At 34.9% G+C, this 19,937-nt stretch overlaps 1 protein-coding gene and 1 pseudogene across 1 annotated transcript; one reads left to right on the top strand and one right to left on the bottom strand.

Annotated features, from left to right (window-relative positions):
• Nucleotides 1-9,477: 9,477 nt before the first annotated feature.
• On the bottom strand, nt 9,478-18,934 carry LOC149142856 (mannitol dehydrogenase-like). Its single transcript, XM_089453237.1, has 5 exons — nt 18,475-18,934; nt 17,953-18,066; nt 17,613-17,840; nt 16,753-17,192; nt 9,478-9,992 (listed from the first exon to the last, which is right to left on the bottom strand). The coding sequence occupies exons 1-5, from the start codon at nt 18,660-18,662 to the stop codon at nt 9,868-9,870; spliced, it is 1,095 nt and encodes a 364-aa protein (XP_089309363.1). The 5' UTR covers nt 18,663-18,934; the 3' UTR covers nt 9,478-9,867.
• On the top strand, nt 12,597-15,126 carry LOC149142857 (S-adenosylmethionine synthase 1 pseudogene; annotated as a pseudogene).
• Nucleotides 18,935-19,937: the final 1,003 nt, after the last annotated feature.

Genomic DNA, 19,937 nt, shown 5'->3' with positions numbered 1-19,937 from the left:
AATATTAAACCTTACTATTAATATTATAAACCTTGATATTCATATAACAAACTAAAGTTTAATATTATAAACTCTAAGATTATAAACTCTAATATATAATTATACATATTATGGATTAATATTATAAATCCAAGGGATTAATGAGCACATGGGATTATTGATTTTACAAACCAAAGGGAATAATCTTAAACCCTAGGATTATTATTATAAACCTAATAATAAAACTCAGATTTGTAATGTAGCAATGCAACGTTGAATAAATTGCAATGCAATTTAACATTGCGACAGTGATTGTCATATTGATTATCTTAGTGAGATAATGTTTGTCACAATGTGATGTTGGATAAATTTTTGTACCGTTCTGATGTTACAATATTAAACCCTAATATAAAACCCTAACATTATAAAACCAAATATAATAATCCCTAAGATTAATATTATAAACCCTAGAAAAGAATATCATTTTGAAGAATATTGTTTTAAAAAGGATAGACCGACGTCGTGCCGAAGATGAACCCTAGCTTTACAACCGTCGCTGCCTCGCCCTCGGCCGCCGTCTGGCCTCTGGTTTGCCATATCGAAGCAGGAGACGTGCGTTTCAGTCCAGGATTACGGGAGTATCATTTCCTTTCTCTTTTTTTTCTGATACGCAGGTTTTCAATCACTTTCTGAAAGCTACCCTATCCCTCTTTTGCTCTGCTCCCGGCATTGCATCTGCGAGATCTTGGACCTCGGCTGCCGCATCTCTTACCAGCCGCCTCCATCAGAATGCAAACGCAGAGGCCAAGGATGAGCGCGCCGAATATTCTATCGTCTCTCCTCAGGCGGAGGCTCTTGGGAAGAAAGTCTCTACTCTGGAAGGCTGCTCATTCCTTCCATTGCCCTCTCTGTCCCCCCAAAACAACCATTTCTCTGCTCTAGATCTTCAGTTTTTTTTACGTGTCCTGGATCTACCTGGACGAATTGTCTGGAAGCTCTTCTGGGTGGATTGCATTGACAGATTCAATGGTCTTTGGACCCTCTCCTCTTCTCCTCACAAACCTCTACGACAAGTTCAAGGGAAGAAGGCCTTTCAATGCTCCAGCCGACTCTCGACTTGGATCTGCAAGGGAAAGCAGAACCCTGATCCTTCTGCCACGTTTCAGATCCAGATCAAGCTTATCTCCGGCAAAACTCAGCTACATTGGGTGAACTCGTCGGATCTAGTGCAGAACCTCAAGAATGCTCTGGATCTCAAGTTGGGGATACCCTCTGCAACTCAACGACTTCTCCATGAAGGTAAACAACTTGAGGATTCTCTCCCTCTGTCTTTTTATAGCATTAAGAGGAATGCATCCATTACTCTTAATCTTCGCTTAAGATGGGGAGCTGTTGGACAGTCCTCCTCTGATAAGACGTTTTCATATAAAGAAGCTGTCCATGCTCAGTTGCCTAAGAAGACAGCTCCACCGGTTCAGGAACCCAAGCCTTTTCTGGTGGACAAACTTGAGGAAACCCCCTCTATTGAAATCATGCATCCATCACTGGATGAGCAAACCCAAACGTTTGCAGAACAAGCCATTATTTGCAGGTTCAATGGGCTATGGCCGAGCACTGCAGACCTCTACCAATGGATTCACTCCAACTGGACCAACAATTGCAAGGTGTTGTTATGCTCAAAGGGCTTCTTCATAGTAGTCTTCATGCTAGATGAGGACTACCAGAAAGCTTTCACTCCAGGCCCATGGTTCTGGGGATCAGCATGTTTATTCCTCACCCCTTGGTTCCCAAATTTCGATCCCACTACAGCAATCATCACCAAGCTCCCCATATGGGTCAGGTTTCCAAATCTCCCAGCACACCTGTGGCATTTTGCAGTTTTCCAAGGGATCGGAAATTCTCTAGGCCGCTTTCTAGACACAAACGTCTCTAGAGGGGAAAAGGGAATTTACACCTTTGCCAGAATCTGTGCAGAAATAGACATGAGCAAAGGTCTCCCTGACCAGATCAATCTCAAAATTGGAGACTTCCATTGGACTCAGACCCTGGACTATGAGAACACAGCCTTTCGATGCCGTAACTGCCATCACACAGGGCACCTTAAGGGCTCTTGTCCCACGATACCTGCCCAAAAGAAGAAATTCAGTCCTAAGCAGAAATCCAAGAGCTGGAAGCCTCATGATCCTCCCCCCATGGACGACTTTGATTTCAGCTCGGATGAAGAGGAACAGGTTGAGGAAGGAATGGATGCAAAGTTGGCACAGGACAATCCCTTGACCGATCCTGAGGATTCGTCTGTCCCACCAATCTCACAGAAAAGGAATCATGAATCCTCCCCCTCAGATTCAGACAAGGAGTCCTCCCCGTCAGCACAGCCCAATCTGCAAATCATGTCGGTTCAGCAAAGTCCTCTTGACTGGGTCAAAGTTGGTAAAAAGAAAGGAAAAAAGTGTTGAATCACGGATTCTACACATGTTGGGTAGAATCCTCTATTCTGCTCTTGCTCCTCTATTCTTCTTGTCTCTTCTTGCTCAACGCAGCTCTCTTCTCTTCTAGGGGCCGAGGTGGATAGCCTATCCTTTTCGGCAGCCTGTGTTCTTGCCTCTCTTGGTTGTAACTTCTTATTGTATCATTCTTCCTTTTAATAGAATTAGTCCTTACTGAGAAAAAAAAATATTATAAACCCTAATATTAAACCTTTATATTATAAACCCAATATTAAAAACTCGAATATTATAAACTTTAATATTAAACCCTAATTTTGTAATGTCCCAACGAGACATTGAATAAATTGCAATTTAGTGTAACATTGCGATAATGATTGTTAGATTGATTGTCACATTGAGACAACATTTGTCCCAATAGGACATTGCGACAAACATTAAACCCAAGGGATTAAAATTATAAACCCAAGGGATTATAAATCCAATCAAATAATATTAAATCCTAGTATTAATACTAAAAATGTTATATTAAAAAGCCTTAATATTAAGCCTCTATTTTATTATGTAAAAATGTGACATTGAATAAATTGCAATGCAATGTAAAATTGCGCCAATGATTGTTAGAATGATTGTTGTATTAAGACATTGTTTGTCACAATGCGGCATTTGATATTTGTCACAATATTAAACCCTAATATAAAATCGTAACATTATAAAACCCAATAGAATAAACCCTAATATCAATTTTATTAACTCTAATATTAAACCTCACTATTATAAGTTATAAACCAAATATTACACCCTAATATTATAATCCCAATATTTAAAACACTAATATTAAAACCAAATTTTGTAATGCCGCAATGTGATGATGAATAAATTCCAATGTAATGTAACATTGTGACAATGATTGTAAGATTGATTGTTGCGTAGAAGATAATGTTTATCGCAATGCGATGTTGGATAGTTTTTTGTACCATTTCAATGTCACAATATTAAACCCTTATACAAATTACCGTAACATTATAAAACCAAATAAAATAAACCCTAATATTATGATTATTATAAACCCTAAGTTTAATATATTATACCATAGGATTATAAACCCTAGGATTAATATTGTTAACCCTATCCATTCATTATAAGTCTCAATGGTCAACCATGGTCATCCACTATGGTTAACTATAGGTCACTTATAGATAGACAATGATTCCCAAGGTAAGTATGGTTCACCATGGTAGTCGTGTTGATTGTTGTTGACTATGATGCCTGTGTTGACTATAGTTGACCATGCCAACAATAGTTAGCATGTGTTAACGTATAAATATTATAAATACTAACATCTCAACCACATGTATCCCTTGGATTTACAATTTTTATTTTTATTTTTTTGTAAATGGCGAAATCAGTAATGCGCCAGCTCTCATACTCGTGTGACATGGGGTCGACCCCCGACGACTGACACTATAACCTCCAGGTGCAACTGCACCGCCCCCAAGCACGACACACAAGTCAAGGTTTGAACCTGCGACCTACACAATGACACAAACGCCTTAGCAATACGTTCCCTGGCCAACAAGTCGCACCCCTGGGGGCTTGGGTTTACAATATTAATCCCTTTAGGTTTTTAATATTAATCTATTGGGTTTATTAATTACTTGTATTTATAATATTAATCCATTTGGTTTATTAATCCTTTGGTTTTATAATATTAATCCCTTGGGTTTACAATATTAAAATTCCCTTGGGTTTATAATATCAAAGATATCTTGGGTTTATTAATCACTTGGGTTTATAATATCAATAATCCCCCTGGTTTATTAATCACTTGATTATAATATAAAATATTAATCCCAAGTGTTTATTAATGCCTTGGTTTTATAATATTAATCCCTTGATTTTATAATATAATAACAATAATCCCTTGAGTTTATAATATCAATAATTTCTTGGATTTATTAATTTCTTGGATTTATTAATTCCTTAGGTTTATAGTATTAATACCAAATGTTTATTAATATTAATCTCTAGGGTTTATTAATCCCTTCAGTTTAATGTTATTTCCTTGGGTTTATAATATTAATGATCCATTGGGTTTATTAATCCCATGTGTTTATAATATTAATAATATCTTTCTTTGGGGAAAAATAAATCCTATGGATTTATTAATCCTTTAGGTTTATAATGTTAATCCCTTGGGTTTATTAATCCATTGGATTTTTAATATTAATCCATTGTGTTTTTAGTATTAATCCCAAAGGTTTATTGCTCCCTTGGGCTTATAATATTAATCCCTTGGATTTATAATATCAACAATCTCTTAGGTTTATAATATCAATAATCCCTCGGGTTTGCAATATTAATCCCTTGGATTTATTAATCTCTTTTGTTTGATATTAGTCCCTTGTGTTTGTAATCCTTTGGCTTTATTAATCTCTTGTGTTCATAAGATTAATATTATAAGCCCTATAAAACATAATATTAATATTATAAATCCTATATTCATATGAATTATTATTACTATTAATTAGGATTAATAATATAAACCCTATTATCAATATTTTATTGTTACTATTCTTACTAATATAGGACTGATATAAAATTAGCCTTTAATATAAACCTTAATAATAATAATTAATATTAATATTAATTATTAAATGCCTTAAACATGCATTCAACTTTGGTTATTTTCATAATTTTTCCTTTTAATTTTCATAAAACTATATTTTCCACAATTTTTTTATGGAAATGTGCTCACTACTAAGAGGAGGGGGGGCAAAATCAATAGTCACTGTAATTATTAACTTTTAAATCTTTTTCAATTATTGAATCACACACACACATTAACCCATTAGTAGATCAAATCACATAATAAAAATACATGAGCCATACAAACAATCAAATAAACATGGACAAGAGGACACAAACGTTTCTAGTGGAAAACCCTCTCTAGGGAAAAAACCACTAGTTGTTGCGCTACTCAAATAATTTTACTATTCATCAAGCAATTTGATACATAGAAAATATGTATGACTACTACCAATAAGAACTTTGATCCTCATCTCACAACTCTATAGACATCCATCAGCTAAAAGCGACCACGACCAATGAGCCTCGCCCAACATCTACTGGACTATGAAGAAATATGATACTCATCTCACAACTCTACGGACATTCATTTGTTGGAAGCCACCATGACCAATGAACCTCACCCAACTCCCATTGGACTCATGAAGAAATATGTTTTTTGTATTGAATTTTCCGGAGCCCCCACTCCACTCTTATATGTGACCCTAGTTTCATTCATTTTCAATATGGAGTCAATTTAAACTGCTCAACTAGAACAACACAGCAACCTCTAGCAACATAGGATCTAAACAAACATAACAACCCAATTGAAACAATTATGCACAACTCACTCAATCATTGCAAAACTCCATCAATAACCCATGTTGCAAACCAAAATGATAATCTAATGAAAACACAATGAGAAAATGTATAGGAAATGATTTACAATCATTCCATACTCCATCACCTTACTACTGCATAAAATCCTAGTTGAATCATACTTCTACCATCTCCTAATGTTGTGAAGTGTTGAATATTTTATGCAGAATTCCATGCACAACTTGCACACACTACTCTTCTCTCACACACACTCTCCAAGCTCACACCACCATCACTTTTTCTCCTCAAGATAACCAACGAACAAAAACTCAACAAGACACACACATATATATAGAATCCAAACACATCAACCTAAAACAAATACCATGGGAGATACTAAGGTAACACTAATAACCAGTGTAAATACTAAGCAAACTAGAATACCACGTGTGAATACCATGACAATACCAATACCAAGGGCACCTATACCATGGTAATACCACTACCAAGTGCCAACGTGCTACACAAGCACACCAATACCATGCATGTACTAACACCTGCTACCAATCATCAAAGATATGTCATCTTCCATGACAACCATACATCAACACAACATCTACATCTAAGCAATCGATCATCAAACACTTGTACCAATCAAATATCTGTAACTCATACTACCCGATTGACATCAGTGCCAACTATCATCTCATCATCAACACATTATCAATACCAACCTTTTATTTATTTATTTTCTTAAATTTCAAACATTTTAAAATATTAAAAAAAAAAAAAAAAAAAACAAAAAACTAGGCTATGGCTATTCCCAAAAAGATCATGTAACGTAGAAACATGTTAAATAATGTAACGTAGAGACATGATATTCACACTGCAAAAAATCGGAATGAGACATGATATTCACACTGCCAAAAAAGCGGAATTTAAATCCAATGAAGATTGTGTCAGAAATGGAAGAAATCAACTCATAAACAAGTGTGTAAGCCTTACCAAATGTTTATGACACATATTTCATGCTCGGGATTTGGTAATATACCTGCAAGTAGGCTCAATATAGCGTTGTACCAATCATCTGAACAACAATCAGAAAAAATAAAATCTGATGTTTCATTTTTTTTTATTGAGCTTAATTGTATACTATAGTATTAAATTTAATTTTATGGTAGATTATGGGAATACTGAAAATTTTAAATAATACATATTATATAATGAATTAAGACGTGTTGTATTTATTTGCAGTTTATATTATAAAAAATAGTACTTATTATGTAATGAATTAACATAGGTGTTAGATTATTGTCAGTATATATTATGAAAAATTGAAACGTGAAGTCGTAAAAGCATTAAAAAAAATTGAAACGTGAAGTCGTAAAAGCATTAAAATATTTTAGGATGGAATTGGATTATTATCTTTAAAATAATTCATTTTAAATACCAAACGACGAGTTAATAAGAAAAACATGAACATTTACATTCTGTTTTTATTCTATTTCTTTGTTTCTAAAGTTATTGATGAATTTCTATTCCTTATGATAGAATATTACTATTTCTTTCCACTTAATCAATTAATCTATATGTAATTTAATCTGGTCACATATCAAATATAAAGAACATCAGATTTTTTTTACCGCAAACCACATTGTCACAGACATGTGATTTGGGTGAAGATTCTAATTTCAAGTAGTTAGAACAATGAAATGGATAATTTCATGATGATCATATTAAAGGTCGTTACCATAGTTTTATGAAGAAAGTGTTCATGTAAACTATATTATGAGATGTGATTTTTCTTTCTTTCAAACATTGATTCCATGAGGGAGAATATACTGTAATAAGCATTGATTATTTGTATGTTTAAAGAATAAATTTATAAAATATATATAGTGAATTTACTAAAACAAAAGGTCAAAAAGCACTTTTAAAGATGGAATATAGACATATTGTCTATTTCTGTATCATGATTGAGATGCAATCAAATGTGTCTCACTGATATTATATATATATATATATATATATTTGATTTTAATTTTGGTAAATTTTTTGTTTTATTACTTGAAGACTAAATTATTAGAGTTTAATTTGAAATAAATGTCATTAATTTCAAATAATGAAATAATATTTCAAACATGATCAGATACAAGTCCTCTTTCCTAAATTGTGAAAAGCTCAGAGGAAACTTAGAAATTATGATTACACCATTGTAGCTTCATATAATAGGAGGGAGCAAAGTAAAATTAGCAGTGATTTTGTTGCTGCCTTGTTCAATTATATGAACTGACACTAGCCTATTTTTCTTGTTTAAAGTTGGAAAAAGTGTGAATTAAATTGAGAGGTTATCCTTACTCCATTGTAATTTCAAGCAATAAGAGGAGGTAACCCAGTTAATTTAAAAGATCAATTTAAGAGTAAAGGAATTAAAACAATAATCTTAAGTTCATCAATAACTTAGAGATAAAGACATATATGAATTAGCAGTGATTTTGTTGCTGCCTTGTTCAATTATATGAACTGACACTAGCCTATTTTTCTTGTTTAAAGTTGGAAAGGTTATCCTTACTCCATTGTAATTTCAAGCAATAAGAGGAGGTAACCCAGTTAATTTAAAAGATCAATTTAAGATAAAGGAATTAAAACAATAATCTTAAGTTCATCAATAACTTAGAGATAAAAACATATATGAACCACTACAGTTTGATTTGGAGATACAGTTTGATTTGGAGAAACTGTAGATGAATATAAATTTTTATTTGTTCTTGATGATCAGTGGAGGGTCTACTTGAAAAATTGGACGTTTCATTAGTATTCCACAATTTCATCTATTAATACTCCACACTCTAGAAAACTAGAGCTAGTTTAAACTTTATAGTGCCCATCTCTTCTTGAATTTCTTTCTTTTAAATTAAAAATAATTTAATACATAGATTTAATTATACACGATGTCATTACATTGGTATTTCTCTTGTTCAACTGAATTTCTTTCTTTTAAATTGAAAATAATTTGATACATAATTATATACGATGTCATTACATTGGTATTTCTCTTGTTCAACTGAGTTTAAGGACAAATTCAAACATTTAAATATAATTAACCAGAAAAATTAAGAAATATTAATGATAACCTGAATTGTTTTTAAGAGAGAATTAAGGTGAAAATTAAAATGGAAAAGGCGAAATATTATTAAATATAGCATGAAGTTGTGTCACATGTTTACTACTTATTCTTATTCACGAGTTGTTTAATATAAATAGAAGATGGCCCTTGAAAACTTTTATGTGAATATAAAATGAAAAAAGATAAAGAACTTAAAATGAAGTGAAATTGTTTGAGAGTTGTGACATGTGAAACCAGCAAGCATGGTGGAATAGATCAAATACAACTCGAATATTGGGTTGCAGTGTAACTTATCTATCACTTTTGGAAACATGAACAATCATTTTAAACGTCAAACATATAATTGCAATTACGGTGGAGCAAGAAACTGCACCAGATCATGACAGAATAAGGGATTGAAAGTTTAAGTGCGTGCTTGATCCCATGAAGACCATTTTTGGAGAATCTTAACCATGTAGTTTTGTAGATTCCACTGAATTTAATATACAGTACTAGTATTTCGACGGTTGAAAATAAAGTCGTAGTTTAATTAGATTATTTTTTTGTCTTGAAAATTATGGAAATTCCAATCATATTTTGATAAAATCTGGCAAGAGTTTTTTTCTAAATCTAAGTTATCACTGTCAAATTTCAATATGTTGGGTGTTTTAGAGGTTTTTGATGGTGTTGAATCTATTTCCACAATCAAAAACAAGATTCAAACACTGCCACTGCATAATTTTTTGAAATATTTTTACCAGAATCTTGTCATTTTTGGCCATCCAGACAATTCCTCCACCTCCTACTCCAAAAATAAATAGCTTGTCAACAGGGATTAAATGAGTGGAGTTATATATGTTTATTGTTAAATTTTTGGCAAGCCAAAAATCTAACAATAAACATATACAACCTCACTCATTTAATACCCATTAACAAACCACATATTTCTTGTCATATCCCAACATTCACCCAAAAGCTGACACCCGTAAATATAGCAGCGGTTTGTGGACCAAGCGAACTAACATAGCTGCACGGTAAATGTCGCCGCCGCCAAAAATAAAGTAGCCTCCTATTGCCTAGCAATTGCCCCAAAAGGTGCAAAAAGAGGCCGATAAGATTGTTAAATTGGAAAAAAAATTCCCTTTCCCATTTCCTCAGTGAACAAATTCGAAAAAATTTCCTCTTTCATACTCTATCAAAATATTTCAAAATCTTATTTTAGCATACCATTAAATGTTCATGTAAAAATACACAATGATGAAGTCATCTTTAGACAAATTTGAATAAAATCTGCCACTAGAAAGAACAAAATAATGTTTTATATTCATTGCTAAGAGAATTCAGATGTCAAAAATAAGCCTTGTGTTCCTTACCAATACTCAATGAATTCTCTTAATGACTCACTTCTATAGAAGAAGTTTACAACAATAGTTCAGATGAATTCTCTTGTTTTACTTGATGTAAAACAAGTGTGATTGAGCCAATCTTTAACCAATAATCCAGGTGTTGTAGTTCTTAAAGAAAAGTGAAATTTCTAAATGCTGTCAGCTTTTAAGTTTTAAGCCATCAAGCTTGACTAACTTTATTTTTGAATGACTTTTAAGGGGATCGTACAATGAACCTCCTAAGCATCCAAATGGTTTCTCTGTTATCAAAAAACTTTAAAGACATTTTATAGTTCTCCAAGACAACCAGGTACCCAACCATATGTCTTATAAATCTTTCCATGTGTGAGAAAAAATGTGGCAGACCTCTTCCGTGAAAAAAAAATAGACACTATTTGCCAATTCTGGCCTCTTTCAAGTGCAGATTGTTGTTATTAACAACATAATATTGCAAGAGATTCAAAGTGATTTCTGGCACTTTTATGCAGAGAAATCAGGGTTGATCTCTAAAGTTGTTTAAGCATGGAAATTGAGGCAGAAATTTTCTGTCATTCTCCGACAGAATTCAAGTCCTATTGTTGTGTAATTTTGTTTTTAGATTTTTCTCTGTCAAGACTGAATAAGAAAAACACTCTAGCATTCAACACTATTGTTTTGTTCTTGTTATGTATTTGTTTCAGTTTCCCATTCAGTTATTTTTTCTTCTGTGTATTATTTCTCTTCTGTGTGTATGCCTAAAATCCCTAAAATCCCTAGAGCGAGTTCGATTCTGAACGAGGTGCAAAGAATGGTTGGAGGAGTGGCAATATTGGAGGAAAACCCACTCTGCTACAAGAGGGATCCTTTCCTCATTTCCCGTAGCAACAAATTCCGTCCAGATTCATTGAACTCATGCTACAAGTGATGACGATAAAAGCAGAGAGTGATCCTCTACTTCTATCAGTGCACTCTCTTATTCATCTGTTGGCCCTCATGCACAGGAGGAGAAAAGAGGGGATACCATTCATCTATGTCTTAAGCTAAGGTACCATTTCAACGAAGATCTCTTTTTAATGAACCTTTCATTTGTTTGTTTTTTTTCCTTTTTCCGGACATGAACTAATCAGATGAATACTTAATATTTTTAAACATTTGAACTCACTTTGGGGAAGGTTTTTAGGGACATCATGTTTATATGAGGTTTCAACGGTTGCCAACCTGCTGAAACAAATCTTCTCTGTCCAATACATCACAAATAATTTTTTTTTGCACTTTTCCCTAATTGTCTTTTTTTTAAATCCCTCAAGATGCTTCTGTTGAGGCTAGGTTTTTCTTTAGGTTTCCTTGGCTGTTTCCATTTATTCGAAAGGTTAGCACGCTGGATCTTATTTTTTCTACATTAATTAGATCTAAATCTGTAAATAAGTCGGAGTTTACCACAAATACATTCTCAGCGCATTGTTGTATGGACTTTGAGAATCCCTGAACCAACATGTCTCTGGAGTATACAACTTGCTGGACCAGAAATGGGGTGATTTCTGTAAATAAAATAAAATACTCTGTATTTGTATTCTCACGTTTGGAAAAAACATTGCTGACATACTTTCCTTACTTATGCCCAGGGGTCCTTTGTATCCATCTTGCTTTTTGCAAAGGAAGCATTTTATAAGCTAGATGACTCTATTATATACACTTTTGGAGGGGTACTGACATGCTTAGCAGCATATATCTATGCCAATTAACTACTTTCACCTTGCCTGCTATGTACAAGTTCTTAAAGCCCCTTAATTCCTTTACAACCCTGTTTAAACCTAGTTTCATATCTCCTAGGAAATGGATCCAATTCAAAACCCCTTTTATTAGCGCATCTTTTGTTCTTGCATCCTTATCAAAGACAATATCTGAAGAATCAAAATGCATTGAAATGGTGCTGGACTGGTTGGGCTTTTGCCAAAAATTTACCCAAAGAATCAACATGTTTTTCAATAAGTTTCATTTAGAATTGAAGTAAATCACAGTATCCTCCAACCATTTGGTCTGCAACAACTTCTCCATAGGAATGTTTGTCTCTAGTAATATTTTCTAGTGATAAGAAGGATATCCATGCAATCAACATATTGCATAAAATATTTTGCATATACACTTATGCACTTATGTAATACTAGTTGTTCTCATTCCACAGTCAATTTTCAGTTTTCTGGCTAACTATGTGTTGTTTAACAGTTTATATTAAATGGTGATTCTTGCATGTTAAGTCAAGTGTTTGGTCATATTTTTTCTTGCCTACTGATCTTTTTATGTGCCTGTATTTTTTAGATGGACACCTTTCTCTTCACATCAGATTCTGTCAATGAGAGACACCCTGACAGACTTTGTGATCAGGTTTCGGAAGCCATCTTGGATTCTTGCCTGGAGCAAGATCCTGAAAGCAAGGTTGCATGTGAGATCTGCACAAAGACAAATATGGTTATGATATTTGGAGAAATCACAACTAAAGCTAATATAGACTATGAGAAGATAGTGAGGGGAACACCTGTAGAGGAATTCAATTCATGTCAATGGATGTTGGCTTGCATGCAGATAATTGCAAGGTCCTGGTGAACATTGAACAAAAAAGACCCAAGTTATTGTTGAGTATACAAATGAGGGAGCGGCAATGGTCCTGTTAAGAGTTCACACTGTTCACATTTCTACTCAACATGATGGAACTGTTATCAAATGATCAGATTGTAGTTGATCTCAAGGAGCATGTCATTAGGCCGGTTGTTCTTTCTCAATATCTAGATGAAAATACAATATTCCATTTCAACCCATCTAGGCGTTTTGTAATTGGAGGACTCCATGGGGATGCTGGACTCACTGGGAGGAAAATTATTATTGATACATATGGTGGTTGGGGTGCTCATGATGGAGGAGCCTTTTCTGGAAGGGGTCCCACCAAGGTGGATTGTAGTGGTGGCTACATTGTTAGACAAGTTGCCAAGAGTGTTGTTGCTGCTGGGCTAGAACGCTGCTGCCTTGTGCAGGTTTCATATTCCATTGGTGTGCCTGAGTCACTCTCTGTGTTTGTTGACACATATGGAACTGAAAAGATTCTATATACTGAAATCCTGCAGTTGATCAAGGAAAATTTTGACTTCTGCCCTAGCATGATTTCTATCAATCTTGACCTAAAACGGGAGGCAATATGAGGTTCCAAAAAATAGTTGCATATGGCCATTTGGGTTGGGGTGATCCTGATTTCACTTGGGAGACTGTAAAGGTCCTTAAGTGGGAGAAAGCTTGCAACTGTGGAGTAAGAATCTGGTAACTTTGAAACCATTCATGGTTTAATATGCTCATTAGACTCTGATTTAAATGTGCTCAACTTGTTGGACTCTGAACACTAATTTGTAGAATCAGTTGGAAAGAAAACAATTACTCATCGCTGTACTCATGTGACCAACAGTGTTTTCAATTTCCAGGTGGAGGTCCTACGCAACAAGAAAATTAGAGTTGCATAAACATTCAATCTTCCATTAAAAATCAACCAGAGGAGTTACATAAACGTTCAATCTTCCATTAAAAATCAACCAGAAGAGGCAAATTTAACGGACATTTCAAATATTGCTTAAATCTAGAAAACCACATGAAATACATACTGAAATTTCAACACATAGTTGGTAACAGTAGCAGAAGATGGGAATCTATCCCCACTCCACAATACATCCCGTAATGGTGATGAAAACACCTAATTTTCCCTCTTAGGCGTTATGGAAGATTCGAAGAGCTTGGTCACATGCTTTGGGGATAAATATCACCTTCTTCCCTCATTGATAGGGACACTGCAAACACTCTGCACTTTTGAACAATTAAGAGCAGCTATTTGGGTATTTAAGACCATGGCTACTTAAGAAACTGATAATTGTAATTTGTGATCATTGTTCAATTTTGGACATTTACAAAGCAGTTATTTGGGCATTTGAGATCATAACCGCTGCTTAAAGTGCAGGTAGTTGTATTTTGTACAGAATCTAATTAGGTACACATCATAAGAAGGATGGTAAACGTGAGTTGATTAGGACAGAGGCCTTTATATTTCACTAATTGAAACAATCTCAATGCCTCCTCAGCAGGTCCATGCCTTGCATAAGTTGCAATCATGGTAGTCCAAGAACAAACATCTCGTTCTGGCATTTGTTTGAAAACTTTGCAAGCATCATCCAGTATATTCCATCTCAACCCTTTCTTAGAATTCTGTTTAATAAATTAATTGTTTCTCATCATTGTGAAATACTTTAAATAGAATTCCCACGAGTATAAATGGCAGGAAAATTTTATAAATAAAGAAATGAAAAGGCATAGTAAAATGTGTACATTGTAATATTTTTTTGTTTTTCTTTTAATATATTTCCTGGAAATTTCAAAAGGACAGAAACAACACTTAAAGTCTTCCATCAATGAAATATATATAGCACATCTTGGTTCTTCACACCATACATATCAGCTATTGGAATTCAATCTATTACACATAGTGCTCACAATCCATTTGGCTACAAGAACAATACCCTGGCAGATGTAACAACCATGCTAAGTCCTACATGTACCCTGGAACATATAACTTCCATGCCTAGTCCTTATCCATTTTTAGCAAAGTTCATAGATCCACAACAGGAGGGCATTGTTTCTTTAAAAATAATTATTTTAAAGGTGGAAGCCCACTTCTCCCTTTATTTTCTAGGACTATTGAAAGCACAAGCATAGATTAAACTTCCTTAGCTACAACACGAATTTAAAGTCAAAGAAATACTTACAAAGATGGGCATGGTGTTTGAGACCTTGCATAGGTAGACATGAGGGATCTTCTTGTTTCTTTTCATATTCCTACTTTTCCCCATGTCATTCCTGTTCTTAGTCTACAACTTCTATAACAATAATGGTTACCTGAACATGAAATTTCGGTCAGTCCAAAGATCAGCCCAATTCTGATGTTTCTAGACATGAATACTTTGCTTGCAGCCCAATTCATCATTTACAGAAATTTGTGAGTTCGATAAGATGATATCAAGGCCTCTAGGGATGCCATAAGGTATAGACAGCAAGAACTATGCTTCATTTCCAAATATGCTTGACACCCACATTAGACTTCAAGTAAGGAAATGGACTAGGTAGTATTCTAGTTTATCAAATTTCAAAAATGGATGTTTCCCCAACTTGATTATATGTCAGTAATGCTCATTCTTCTCCACAAATGGATTCTTCGACCAAAGGCCCAAATCTTTTACAGGCCAACTTAGGCAGCCTGTAACATTTGTTCCCTACAAATAATTCAAGGGCAGAAATGAATTCATTATATCTTTACATTCCGTTTAGGTAAACGCTAATCTCTCTTTCTATCTCGACCTTCAATGTGTGAGATGTTGTTTATCAAAATTATCTCTTTACTGCGTACCGATTCTACTCTTATTTTAATAGATGGGCTCCCTGAAATCTATGCAACCTCTTGCAAACACTCAGTTTTATGATAGAAGTATTCATATATATGATAACAAAAGTAGAAGTCGATCAAATTTAAGTAGATCCAATCTTGGTTCAGGAAGTCGAAACACTGCGAGCCAGGAGAATAATGATATAGGTGTATCTCTCAATTTGCTTGCAGATGCCACCTAGCTATTAGTAGATCACGGATTTCACAAGTATAGGCATACAAATTTAGGAAAAACGTTTTTAATCCTTGTTTTCCCCATTACTGTGCTCAGACATATTGATGTGACAAACCTAGTTTGCAGAAACAACAATATTTAGTTGAGGATCATGGTTTGGATTCTGCAAGAGATATGGCATTCAATAAAGTTGGACAATCTGGGGTTGGCCAACATAGTTTCAACGACATTTCAAAAGTATCTAATATGGAGCAGGGAGCCATGCCAATGACTTGATCCAAGTGAGAAAGGTTACAAGCTTTAACCACCAAATTTTCAGACTTTATACTGCAGCCACAAAGAAGGTTTTGGAGGAAGTGCCCACTTGTCAGTTCTCTTGAAGTTCAAAGGTAATGTGGCTCGTGAATACTGTGTATTTTCCTCACTTCCATTTTCTGGAGATTTTGAAGAAACTGAAGTTCTCGGGCATCTATTACATTCTACGAGTTACAGTTCCTAGTTTCTCACATCCTCATTCAGCCATAAACCTACTCTTCTATGAGAGCTAAAAGCTTCTCACCAACTATAACACATTTCCTGAGTTTCCTTCACCCCTCCAATCAAACTCCCCCCAACAAATCGACGGGTTGCACACACCAAAATTAAAATTAAATCCCAACTTCCATGTGATTAACACCCAAATTCTTGTTCAAGAAAACAGTAGAGAAATCCAAAATTTAGAGATAGCATATCTGCCTAAGCTGTGGATGCCTTTGACACTCTCAGTTTGATTGAAATATAATTTTGTTCATATCTTTTATCTACAAGACAAAAGGGCACGGAGGACTTACCCATAACAACAGCCGGAGCAGCAAATTGCACAGGCTTTTCTGGCAAACCAACTATGACCAACTTCCCATTCACCTTTAGCAAATTAAGGAGGGGCTCCACAGCATGATTAGCAGAGACTGTGTCAATAATATAGTCTACAGACTTGACTGCAGCCTGCATCTGTTTCTCATCTTTGCTGATGACGAAGTGATCTGCTCCTAAAATTTCTCTCGCTTCCTTTTCCTTGCTAGGCGATGTACTTATCACCGTCACTTGCAACCCAAAAGCTTTGCCAAATTTGACAGCCATGTGTCCCAAACCACCAAGCCCCACCACGCCCAGGCTCTTTCCAGGCTCCGTCATCTGGAAATATTTCATGGGGCTGTACACCGTTATTCCCGCACATAGCAATGGTGCAGCGGCATCCAAGGGCAGATTCTCTGGTACCTTCACCACAAAGCTGCTTACAACCCACAAACCACCCAAATTATTAAAACCCTATTTAACCAATATAAAGAAAAAATATTAATGCCATTTGTCTCCGGTTTTATATAAAAGAGACAAACCACCCGTCTCGGCAGGGCCTGCCGGAACTTGGCGCAATTAAATTTTCTGAGGTTTTGAGTCAATTGGGAGATTCCCGAAACTCGTTGATCCCGTTCCAAACATGAACAGGATTATATGGACAGAAAAGGAAGCGTTCTTGGCGCAATTAAATTTTTTGAGGTTTTGAGTCAATTGGGAGATTCCCGAAACTCGTTGATCCCGTTCCAAACATGAACAGGATTATATGGACAGAAAAGGAAGCCTTTTATGGCGAGTTTAGCCTATATGCCCTAAAACAAAAATGGTTGCATGAGTTGGGATAATGATTAATTACCTTTGGTTACAAACCATCAAGGATGAGTAACCTCCAAAAGTGACAGAACCATCAACATCGATGCTGCCATACGTCCAAATGACCTTCTCACAGTATTGTTCTTGCCCTTTGCTACAAGAATCGCAATGATGGCAACTTCCAACCATACAGCCCACGCCCACACGATCTCCAGCAGAAAAATTCTTCACTTCTGAACCAACTTCAACTACTATACCTACTATTTCATGGCTGCAAAAATAGAATTGCGAGTAAATTAAAATTGAGCGTGAATTTCTAGGCATATACTCTTTCTGTCTTGCTATTTGATGTGAAGCAGTGTTGAAGATTATGAAGACATTACCCAGGAACCATTGGGTATTGGGAACCTTTCCATTCATTACGAATTTGATGTAGATCAGTGTGACAGATTCCGCAGTATACGATATTGAAAGTAACATCATGCGGCCCACTTTTCCTGTCAAGGCAATTTAAATGTAAGTTTTCTGCAAACGGGTATTAAATAGAAGCAAACAATTTAAATGTAAGTTTTCTGCAAATGGGTATCAATAGAAGCAAACAATTTAAATGTAAGTTTTCTGCAAATGGGTATCAATAAAAGCAGTTATGAGAGTAAAGCGAGGAGGAACTGCGAGTGAAATTGAAGGGCAAGAGAATGCCTGACTCGTCTCTAGTAGCCTATTCTTGAACATTAAACCGACCTACTTCTTTCACCATCTTCTCTTCTTCACAACTCTCAGAAATAAATTTGATTCACTTAGAAGAAGCAGCTGAGCAAATGAATGTAAAGAACAGATTTGAGGAGACAGCAGGTGTTGGGATGAGTATTTAAAATGTGAAGTATGGCAGGGTATAGGAGGATTACCACTGAATAACTGGAGAGTTAAATTTATTCTTAGCCAGCAAGGCAGGTTGTGCACAGCAGAAACTGGAAACATTAAACTTATTGTTAGGCAGCAAGGCAGGTCGTGCACAGTAGAAACTGGAAACATTATTGCAGCAAGTCCTGGAAGAGCCCGGAAGAAACATTATTGCAGCATAGCCCGGAAACATTATTGCAACAGGTTGTGGAAGAGTAGTGGAACAGGTCGTGGAAGAATAGTGGAGGAGTAGAAAGCTAAAAAAAACCAGAAAGCAGGAAAAGCAGAAATCAAAAAACAATTTTGGTGAAAGAAAAGTAGTCCAAAAACATGATGTCAATTTCAGATGCCAGTTATACACCAGATGTCAATCAGAAAAACAGAAAATCAAAACATAGACGATTCAACTCATTCACAGGAAGGCCTATCGGCCTAAAATTAACACCACGGGCATTCTATCAAAGACCCAACCACGATTTCAATGCTACCCATCGATTAAAATAAACTAATTTAAGAAATCGTCATGCAGCGCAAATCTCCCTTAACTTTAATTTCAACGTTGATTTATTTATTTTAAGTTTTATTACTTGGTATTTTAGTTTAATTTTGTTGTATTTAATGCAATTTAATTATAGTTAATTATATCTATGGTTACTTTAGTTCTATTTCTTTAGTTTTAATTATTTCAATTTTCAGTTTTAAGACTATCATATGTTAATTTTATATTTTATTTTGATTTAGTTTATTTTATTTTTTATTTTACTTTTATTTCAAACTTGTGTTTTATGTTATTATTAGATTTAGTTTCATAAATATTTATAAATTATTTCTAATATTTTATAATAGTTTATTGTTGTATTGTAGATTAGAGTATTGTTGTATATTAGATTGGAATAAGATGGGAAGAAGTTTCATTTTGGAAAATTTGGAAAAAAATCAGACAAGTGTGTCTTTGGGGTTGGGGCATTTTTTACTTGGGTACTTTTAGTAGGGCTTTGTTGATAAAGAATGTTTGGAGGGTTGTTAGTATGGATGGTATTTGGCATCAATTGATTAAAAATAAATATTTAAAGCATCATTCTCTGATATCATGGATTAGAGCGGGAGCACCAACCCAACAGGCGACATTGCTGACTTGGAGGAGTATGCTTAAAATTGTCCCATGGCTTATGAGTAATCTCCGGTGGATTGTGGAAAATGGTGCTCAAGTTGAGATTGGTATGGTCGCCATCATCGACTTGCCCAATTGTATTTTTCTTTCCCCTATACTATTAAATATCCTACACAGTTGGGGATTTATCCATTTCAAGGATGTTTATGTGGACATGGGACTTGAGGTATGGCGCAACTCTTCGATAGAAGCAGGGGATATTGGCTTCTCTAGTTCACTAGTGGGCGAATGGGAGGAATACACAATCCAAGTTATGTTGATGATAAACCTATGTGGAATGATCCCATGTCTAATGGG

The sequence above is a fragment of the Pinus tabuliformis genome, chromosome X (genome assembly GCF_031772625.1).
Source record: "Pinus tabuliformis cultivar Carrire ecotype Pingquan chromosome X, CPIR1, whole genome shotgun sequence".
Classification (NCBI taxonomy): domain Eukaryota; kingdom Viridiplantae; phylum Streptophyta; class Pinopsida; order Pinales; family Pinaceae; genus Pinus; species Pinus tabuliformis.
Note: the sequence above shows the minus strand (reverse complement) of the source record. Positions and strands in the feature narration are given on the sequence as shown.

Coding starts and splice junctions, on each gene's coding strand:
- LOC149142856 (XM_089453237.1), bottom strand. CDS start 18,662: ATGTTTCCGGGCTATGCTGCAATAATGTTTCTTCCGGGCTCTTCCAGG. Junction 18,067..18,474: donor AACTCTCCAGTTATTCAGTG/GTAATCCTCCTA, acceptor TTGCCTTGACAG/GAAAAGTGGGCCGCATGATG. Junction 17,841..17,952: donor CAATACCCAATGGTTCCTGG/GTAATGTCTTCA, acceptor CTATTTTTGCAG/CCATGAAATAGTAGGTATAG.